The 9,466-nt window shown below is 32.1% G+C and overlaps 2 protein-coding genes across 2 annotated transcripts; one reads left to right on the top strand and one right to left on the bottom strand.

Moving 5' to 3' along the window:
• Positions 1-92: 92 nt before the first annotated feature.
• On the top strand, positions 93-2,557 carry LOC110994220 (MKRN2 opposite strand protein). The gene is made up of 4 exons (XM_022260756.2): positions 93-414; positions 493-570; positions 665-872; positions 967-2,557. Exons 1-4 carry the CDS (start codon positions 290-292, stop codon positions 1,198-1,200), a joined length of 645 nt encoding a protein of 214 aa, XP_022116448.2. The 5' UTR covers positions 93-289; the 3' UTR covers positions 1,201-2,557.
• Positions 2,558-2,615: 58 nt separating this feature from the next.
• LOC110994221 (putative defense protein Hdd11) lies at positions 2,616-6,145 on the bottom strand. Its single transcript, XM_022260757.2, has 5 exons — positions 5,979-6,145; positions 5,291-5,458; positions 4,813-4,983; positions 3,343-3,443; positions 2,616-2,736 (listed from the first exon to the last, which is right to left on the bottom strand). Exons 2-5 carry the CDS (start codon positions 5,447-5,449, stop codon positions 2,664-2,666), a joined length of 504 nt encoding a protein of 167 aa, XP_022116449.1. The 5' UTR covers positions 5,450-5,458; positions 5,979-6,145; the 3' UTR covers positions 2,616-2,663.
• Between the last annotated feature and the right edge of the window lie 3,321 nt (positions 6,146-9,466).

Raw genomic sequence — 9,466 nt, 5'->3', positions numbered from 1 at the left:
ATAAAACAGCGAAGCGGACTGCAGACAGTGAAGTTGAAAGTGAGAGTTGACAGCCACATTAGTGGCAGTTTGGCATACAACTTGAAAGTTTCATCTAGAAATTCGAAAATGAAGTTAAACTTATTTGAACAATAGCACTTAGCTTTCGATCCAAATTTCAGTTTCTATTAGATTTTTGCTTAGTCAGCTTGTAACAAACCTAAATTTAATAACAATTTCATAGTCCCAGTAAGGAAGGTGTAATTAGACTGCGTTTTTTTTAATTTTAAGGGACTTACTATCTGTAAATATGGATCCGGGAATCCTTTGTTTCCACCATTGTGACCACAAAGTCTTTTGTACTATTATTCCTGATAAATGCCCGGTTTGCCATCAGAATCTAGATAGATACGACTACAACCTGTTGCCGTTTAGGTTTGTATTACAACTAGTGATATGTAAGGATTTATCGGCGATCGTGTATCTGTTACTGATTGGCCTATTTTTTTTCAGAGTACCCTATCCTTTCGTGAAAGCGTCTCAGCACCCTCGAGCAATAGTTATGAAACCAACTCACGGGGACTTCCTTAAGTAAGTTATTCTTGTGAAATTACAAAACAACATGTATTACTAAGAACATGACTCATTATCTCATGATACATATTATGATTTTGCTTTGTTTCAGTGACTATTATAATTCTAAGGATTTGCATATCGGAGTGACTAACTCTCAGGGCTGTGTTATAGAATTTGGTGTTGAAGGTATCCAAGGTGTAGATCCTTTGACAAAAAAGTGGAGTCAGTGTGACTCAAGCTCTGATTGGGACCAGTGCCTCTTATTAGAACAGTTTGATGAACTATGGAATGAAATTTGGGATGGCATTCTCATAAAGGTACTTTTAAATTTCAATAAACAAAAACATAAAAACAAATCTTCCGTTAGTTACTTCCTTTAGAACTTAACTCGAATTTCCTCAATAATTTTAGGTGAGTTCAAGTCCCCTGTGGGATGCAGAGAGATACAATGAAGAACGTCACAACTGCTTTACTTTTGTATTAGCATTTTTGAGAGCTCTAGATTGTGGAGAACTTTCTGAAAAAGCTCAGGACCCAAAGCTGTTTTGTAAACAGTATGTGGTTCCACGAACTTCTGCTGCTGGGAAATACATATCTCTGTATAGGCAACTTAAGAGGCAAAGCTTCTTTATACAGAACCAATGATAGCTTAAAATTTAATATTTTGTGTATTTAATATTTATTTTCAGTATTACCTGTGATTGAATTTAGATTTAAGGGCCGAGAATTACCATGCATTTAAGTTAGACCAAAATGTATCTGAAAATGTATTTATTAATTTAGTATGAGGTAATATGTTTAACTGTAAAACATAATGCAATGATTTAATGGTCTAAAAAGGCTGTGTTAGTTGATTGTAATAATAATGATTTCACAAAATTTGGTTCATGTATATATAATTTGTGATTATCTTTAATTCCATCCTTGAAAAAGTAGTATACTTTTAATAATTATCTTAAGCATCACATTCTTAAATGTAAATTTAATGTTAATGTCAGATTTAGGATAATTTTAGGATTCTTACATGCTGCCACTAAAGCCACAATAATTATCAGATTTTTCTACTATTTATAATCACATTCATGTTTATAAGTTACACTGTAATTGTTTACTTATTAGTCAATTTGAATTTTTTATACCTATACAGTATAATAAATAATAATAGCATAGGAATTTTCATCAGTCTTTGAAGACATCATTTTTCTTTAGAATTCTGTGATTTCATGTTTACATAGTTTTAAATTATTTTGAATTAAATTCATTATGACTGATTTGGTTTGGGTTGAATAATGTTTAATAGTTTTGATCTTCCATAGTAATTGTATCTATTTACCACTTTTCATATAATTTATTACAATTGTCTAATCATCTATTAACTCTAGTATAGAATATGTGTACACATTATACTTCCATACAAATTTTGATAAACAATTTTGTAGAAATATGTAATTTTTTGAAAGCTTGTATTGATGTAGACATTGTAGTTTTAGATACTAAAATAGGATAAATTTTTACACTGACTTTGCAGGCAATTAAAGTTAAAAATCTTGAATATGTAAATGAGAATTTAAATATTGAGGATAATTCAAAGTATAGCTATTTAATAATGTCACTAACACACTGTAATCAATAGACATTAAGAAATTCAATTCTCACATTTTAAATTAACTTAGTTTTGCTTTGAATTACCCTCTCTAATGCAGCATTAAATTTTGTAACAATGGACAAAGGTTCCAATGACCCTCAATGTTAGTCATACAGCCAATTGAAATCTCGTCCGAGTATTGTCTTCATGTCCCGAATAAGACCTATTAAGCTTGATAAGGGTAATTATTAATAATTATTTTCCTTTTCTGAAGACACTCGTAACAGTTGAGGATTATTTGCTCAAAGTCACGAATTCTTGCCCAAACCACTCGACTATTAATTACGAGATGTTTCTAAAAGAAATACCGAGTCTCAGATTTCTAGGTGCTATGATAAAATAAAGTGTTCGTTAATTTATTGTGTATTATTAAAATTATGTTTTATTTTAAATATTTATTTATGCATAAATAATCTATTTGAAATATAATACTTTATTAATACATGTACGAGTTCAATCTGAATTAGGCTGATACTTTGACAGGTGCGGATTCAACTCCAACCCAGAAGACGGCGCCGTTCAAGGCGATGGTGGATCTGAAAATCAAAATTATCGACTTGAATATATAAAAAAAGCAGTGCCGCTACAACCTCTTTAGGTCTCGGCCTAGGATTTTTGAATCTGTTTCATGATCATTTTTTTTTAAATCTAATATGTAAGTCGACTTTTTAGGTCTAAGATATGTCGGTTTCCTCACGATGTTTTCCTTTACCGTTCGAACAAATTTTAATTGCGCACATAGAAAGAAAGTCCGTTGGTGCACAGCCGTGGATCAAACCTATGATATAAGGTATGAGAGTCGCACGCTGAAGCCACTAGGCCAACACTGCTCATTTACTTGAATATCCTTTTCCTTTATTACAGCATAGTTTAATACAGACTACAAGACTTACTTAAACAATGATGCCCTTATACATAAAAACTAATGAGCTTTAACGGTACTCTGACAAAAAAACAGTTAATCTGAATATAAAAACTACTTTTCTATGGTTAATAAATAATTATTCATGTATAGAACACCATTACTGAGTTTCGACTATAGCCTGAAACCTAGATAATATGCTAGTATAGAAGAATTAAGAATCTTTCGTCATGCGTATACAAATGCACGTAAAAGTATTTGTTATATTTTAACACATTACCTGAATTTCACGACGTCATTAAGGGTTGCAGGTGGTGTCCATGTGAATGTGACCGTTTGCTTGTCTTCCTTGGAATCGTGCTTCTTGTGTGTGATTGTGTCCTTAAAATAATATCGTAAAATTTCTCAAACAATAAACTATATAGGTATAAAATACAAACTTCTACTTGTCTATTATATATTAATTTATATGGTAAAAAATACGCTTTACAATAGCATAACTATGCCTACTATAATTCAATGTCAAGTTTTAATTAAACAACTTTGATTGATGATACATTGAAATTATTATTTTATATTTGTTAACATTCAAATAATTTGCGTAATTCGTTGCAATGACCCATATGAGTTAATTGCTTTGTGAACTAAATGACTGAGCGTGCTAGCTTTGTATCTTTTGTTTTATAAAAACACATATCATACAATGTACACTTTGTTAAAAAAATTAATACTGTGTAAGTTAGAGGGCCGCCTTCTGATATATTGTCATGGGTTTGATATCCTATCAAAAACTAATAAATACAAATGGGTTACGGGATTCAATTATATAAGCATTCTGAAAAACATTAAGACATACTTATAATAAATATAAAAGTGAATTTATTAACCGTGTTTTTATCCTCAAAACATGATTTACCGACAAATAAGAATATAAGGCAGTATAATTTCTATTTTTCATAGATAAAGTTGTGGACTATGAAATGACCTACGTACATTTACGGAAGTTAATACAGAAACAATCTACAAGTCACAAAAGTGTCGCGTTCTTGACCTTGCACAGGTTTCCTGAGACATGAGGTCAAAAAATGTGCATAATAATTCATTAATTAGTTATATGCCTAATATAAAATGACGTTTAATTTTCCTATTTAAAAATATGTATGGGTCCACATAGTACAACACTATAATCCACAAACATATATTCTTTACATATATAACAAGACAAATATTCAAGACGCAAAGTTGGCTGGCAATTAATTCTTTATAAGTAATCAAAAAAGAAGTTTAAAAAATTATTTAAAATGGATCGATGCGTGTTTATTTACATAAGTCATCTTAATCATTATACTTACTATAATACGTTTTATTGTTCCAATAATTCTTCATAAGTGGTTAGTACTGTTTTATAACCGCGGCTTATGTTTCTCCCGTAATGATCTAATTGTACTTTTGGTCTAAATAGAATATTTTCATTTATATTACTTTTAAAAGATCGAGTATCTTGCATTCTTTGTTTAATGATATCGTTAATACCTTTGACTTGAAAATTGTGTTTAAAATATATTCCCAACATCGACAACTTCATAAGTGGTCGGTACTGTATTATAACCGCGGGTCATGTTTCGAGGGTAATGAATATTTTGTACTTTTAATCTAAATAGTATACTTTCATTTATATGGCTTTTAAAAGATCGAGTATGTTGCAGCCTTTGTTTAATGATATTTTTAAGTCATTAATAGAGGTACTTACTCCTTTGTTGTCGCATTTCATAAGTCTAGCCAAGGGCTCGTTGGGGGACACAGTAAAGGTTCCGACTGGTTTATCATCGCTTCCTCTAGCCTGCAGCATGATACCACGAATGGTATCTGAGGGAGAGTTTCCTGATATTGTCACTTCCATTGGTGTTCCAGCTTTGACGACCTAAGACATATATTATATTTGCGTGAATATTACACATAACATTAATTTAAATACAATATTCCTAAAACACGTCAATTTACAAACCAATTACAATTTTCACATGGATAATAATCTGCAAGGTGATCCAACCAATATATATAATCTGGTCGTTATTATACAACTAATACCTACAAAACATAATATAAGATTGTTGAAGTCGATCATTGTTGTTATTTAGACATTGGAGACCTAACGGTCACCAATTTCTATTTTAGTTCGTATAATAATAACGAATGGTTTAATATTAAATTTATTTAAGTTATCAAACCTTAGTGCTAGTTGTGATTTTGTATGGTGCTGGTCTCTTCTGCGCTTCAACAGGGTGGCGTGGAATCATGTCCTTACAAGCGCTCTCTGGTGCACCGCTAGAGTATGCATCAGCACCAATGAGGAGGGCCAGAGCCAAACACACTTTTGCAAAAATCATCTTCTTGATCTAAAAGGCAAGGAAAAAATTAACGTTTTTATTATATTTTTAAAACACATAAATTAGCTATGGATTTATTAGGCAAAGGCGAGCTTGAATCGAAAATTAACATGAAAGGAGGTCATGGTCTTTACTTCTTCAATTCCAAAGTTCTTGGAGCGCTGTTCACAAAGACAGGTTGTGTTATGAAACAAATGTCGTTGGTGTGATTGCTTAAAAACTCAAATGTTTGATACACTCAGCGTAAAATTCCTTTTTATTTACTTTGGTATGTATTTAACAATTTATGCAATACGTTTACAATGTTTATTCGTAATATCTGAACGTAACTTGAATATGAAAGAAATTACTTTTTTTACATTAATTATTTAAGCCCACTACTACACATCCTTTATGCAGAGCTGCCGAAATGTCAATTAAAACATATTAACGAGAAACAAAAAATATATTAACAGAATAAATAAACAATACAATATATGTGATTAATTAATAACAATAGAATTATTGCATATTAAATTATTTTACCTACCAGTGAACTTTTTCGCGCGCTCGGCAATAGTCAATGCGTGAATGGTACTTCTACTTGCGAGGTCGCAACTTATAAGCTATATACTACTTCGACTTGGAAGGGCAAAAACCACAAATTAAGTTTATCCTGATACTATTCATAAAACTTTTTCCTCTTAATCTTCTTACCACGACGCCTTTATTTTTTAAATTCCTCCCCGCAATTACTTAGGATTTAGCTTATATGTTTAACGTATTATTTATTATTTTATACCAAGTCTCGCTTTTTGTAGAGGAAAAGTGTTGGCAAAAATATTACGCTCGTAAAAATTTACATATAAAGATTATGTTTATATTGTTTAATCTTTACGCGCATATGAATGGTTATTTCCATCGGTACCCATTATTTAGGTATTTAAACCCTCATATCTCAATGGCAAACATTTTACTTATTTGTTACAATAATAATTTCTTCAGGCAATTATGGTGAACGGCCTTCTATTTCTACCAAGCCCTAATTATAAATTTTACGAAAAATAAACCCAGGACCGTCCAGCGTTTTAACCAGCAAACAACCAATTTTATAAAAACAAAGCACAGCTTAAGCTATAATTAAATACACCTTTGTTCTCACCATTTTTATACAGGTGCTTACTAGGTGTCAAAAAATTAAATCTATCGAAAACACATATCGGTTTGTCAATGCATAATATGGCGTAGTTAAACGGAAGAAAGCAGACGATTTTTTTTATACCGGAATCGAGTCGCGCGCGAGTTTGCCCGACAGACTCAATAAAGTTTCTGCTACTATTCTTTTCGTACTATAAGTATCAAAAGGGTGGTAATTTTGAAAGTACTATTTGTTAATAATAAGTTATTAAGACATAATTTTATATTATCCTTTTAATCTTTGAGTTCTCAGTCTGATGAGTCCATTGTAGTAGGGGAGCCCAAGAGGGGATTTCGGGATTTACTCAAGCGCGGCAGATTAATATACAGGGGGATACCTTGTACCCGGTTAAGTACCTTCACCAAATATGAGGCCCATATACTATAAGGCCGCCCGTGAAGGATACAGGATCAGATTAGTAAAAAAAAATTGATCATCAGACATTCTCGAGCGCGTCAGATTAAGGTAGTGTGAGTTAATCACATCCTAAAAAGTGTATATTCCACTAATCTGACAATTTGAGAGTGACGTAAAGAGAGGGGAGGGCAGCAAAGTTGTAAAAAAAAAACGTCATCTTGACATTAGAAATAATTCAAGAATATTGAAAAATATATAATCTGACGTTTTCCGCAAGCCGAAATAACAAAATTTCGTCGATAAAGTTCGTGCGATAAACGCGTGCAGCTGCGTGATGCCTACATTTCCTTCTCCGCGTTTCCCTCAAAATTAGATTTCATGTGAATTTGAACCGATGGGGACCGATAGATTTTGAGAAATTTTGAAAAATCTAATAAAATAACAATTTGTTTTTTTGAAAGTGTTTTTTTGCAATAACTTTTAAACGGCTTTATCCATCAACTTCAAAATACTAATCCATCTTTAAGCTTGAAAAACGACGTCGATCGCCACCAAACTGGTGAAAATCGGTTGATTCGTTCGAGAGATATCGTGAACGAAAGAAAACCGAAAAAAGTGTTTCTATCACATAACTTCGACATTTCATATCGGATTATCGTTTTTGATGAAATTAAATAATAATTAGAGCTTAAAAAATGCGTCGATCGCCGTCAACCGCGGGAAAATTGCTTGATCCATTCAAAAGTTATTGGGGTTTGAAAATTTCAAAAATAGTGTTCTATAAAACTTCTATCAGACTTTCGAGCTGGGAGAACTCAAACGCATAGAAATATTATTTCTTTGAACTCAGCGAGCTCATAAGTACAATTTTAAGCGCCCAGGAATGGAATTGCAGGCATGGCCTTTAGGGTGAACCGTTTTTCTAATATTTTTTTTGTCAGATCAGGCAAATCCCTCTAGATAATCGTCAGATTATGAGACAGTACGTTTAGAATATGAATCTGAATTCTGAACCATATATATCTTAATCTGACGCGCTCGAGTATTTCAAAATGGCGATTTTTTTTTGCACATTATAATAATGGCTGCGAGTTTGCGTCAGCTCGAAATCGTCAGATTATTGAATGAGAGCTTTTTTTTTGGTGCAATTTTTTTTTTTCATTTTTAACCCTTACGTACAACCACCCCCATCATGCAAATGATCAGATTAACATACGTACATTATTAAAAATACGTAGGACATTGATGCTATCAATATCTGACGCGCTCGAGTATGTCCATGCAACAGTTTTTTTTTTACATATTTAAACATCTATAGCCGCTTTCCCCACCGATGAAAAGGTATATATCATATAACATTTTTTTCTTCTTATCATCTAAGCTTTGCAACCCAATAGGTCTCCACGACGCTCGAGTAAATCCCCATTTAGCATCGTGGGCTAAATGTACCATTTACCATTTACCCTACCATTGTATGAATCGACAGAAGCGCATACGCAGATGTTGATGCTGCAGATATTTAACTTATAGGTAGGTACGAATTTAAAAATATGCACTAATTGTAAATTGGTTCGCAGTGAACAGTACAAATTAAGTAGGTGTTTTGTAACTAGATAGGCTAGGTGCTATAATGATAAATCAAACAAAATATAATATTTGTTAAAAGTGTTAAATTTGTAACAAAGAATAATGTAGGTCAATGATAGTATGTTAAAACCGGTGCAAAATACACAACAATAGGGGTTTTCCTAGCTTAGGGAAAACAGAATAATGCATGCTTTTTTTTATAAGTCATAAAACTGCAACAAACATCTCGTGACACGATTCGTCATCTTTAGGGAAAATTTATATTTTATTTACTGTTTCGCATGCACTTTGTGTATATGGATATCAATAACGTCAACAATGCTTCACTAAATAAAATGTTAAAGAACAATTTAATATCTACGACTTGTAAGAGCATAAAACTAGGTAAATAGCAAACATTCGGATTACACTTACGGGATACATACAAAAAAATGATGATATGGTTACATAACACACACTAATCTACTTAGGTAGTTATGTTAAAACCAAATAAAAGTACGTTAACATGTAAAAAATGTACCGTAAAGTAACTAGAATTCTATCAGTACTAAGAGGCGTCGATGCAAGTAGAAGTTTCGCTTTTATAGCTATTGAGTTAGGCCGATGTATTTTAGGAATTTCGGAGCTTGTGTTCCCGCACTTATAACTTAGCTGGTAGTGGCTAGAAGTTGTCTAGTTGAAATTCGTTGTTTCTGACTCGCCTCTTGTTATTTTATACTAAACTACCAACAGTAAAAGTACTGTGGTATCGCAGCCCGCAAGATCACAGAGTACAATACAAAGTAATGATATTTTACGTTACATGTTATTCCCCATAATAATGTTTATTATTTAATTTAAATGTAATGAATTAAATTGGTGGCCAAATGTACTTAAAATAATCGATTATAAATCTC

The sequence above is a fragment of the Pieris rapae genome, chromosome 10 (genome assembly GCF_905147795.1).
Source record: "Pieris rapae chromosome 10, ilPieRapa1.1, whole genome shotgun sequence".
NCBI lineage: Eukaryota > Metazoa > Arthropoda > Insecta > Lepidoptera > Pieridae > Pieris > Pieris rapae.
Note: the sequence above shows the minus strand (reverse complement) of the source record. Positions and strands in the feature narration are given on the sequence as shown.

Excerpts from the sequence above, each read along its gene's own strand:
- LOC110994220 (XM_022260756.2), top strand. The coding sequence starts at position 290 with ATGGATCCGGGAATCCTTTGTTTCCACCATTGTGACCACAAAGTCTTT. Across the intron at positions 571-664 it reads ACTCACGGGGACTTCCTTAA|TGACTATTATAATTCTAAGG; the intron begins GTAAGTTATTCT and ends GCTTTGTTTCAG. Across the intron at positions 873-966 it reads GGGATGGCATTCTCATAAAG|GTGAGTTCAAGTCCCCTGTG; the intron begins GTACTTTTAAAT and ends CAATAATTTTAG.
- LOC110994221 (XM_022260757.2), bottom strand. The coding sequence starts at position 5,449 with ATGATTTTTGCAAAAGTGTGTTTGGCTCTGGCCCTCCTCATTGGTGCT. Across the intron at positions 4,984-5,290 it reads AAATCACAACTAGCACTAAG|GTCGTCAAAGCTGGAACACC; the intron begins GTTTGATAACTT and ends TATATGTCTTAG. Across the intron at positions 3,444-4,812 it reads TGAAATGCGACAACAAAGGA|GACACAATCACACACAAGAA; the intron begins GTAAGTACCTCT and ends TATTATTTTAAG.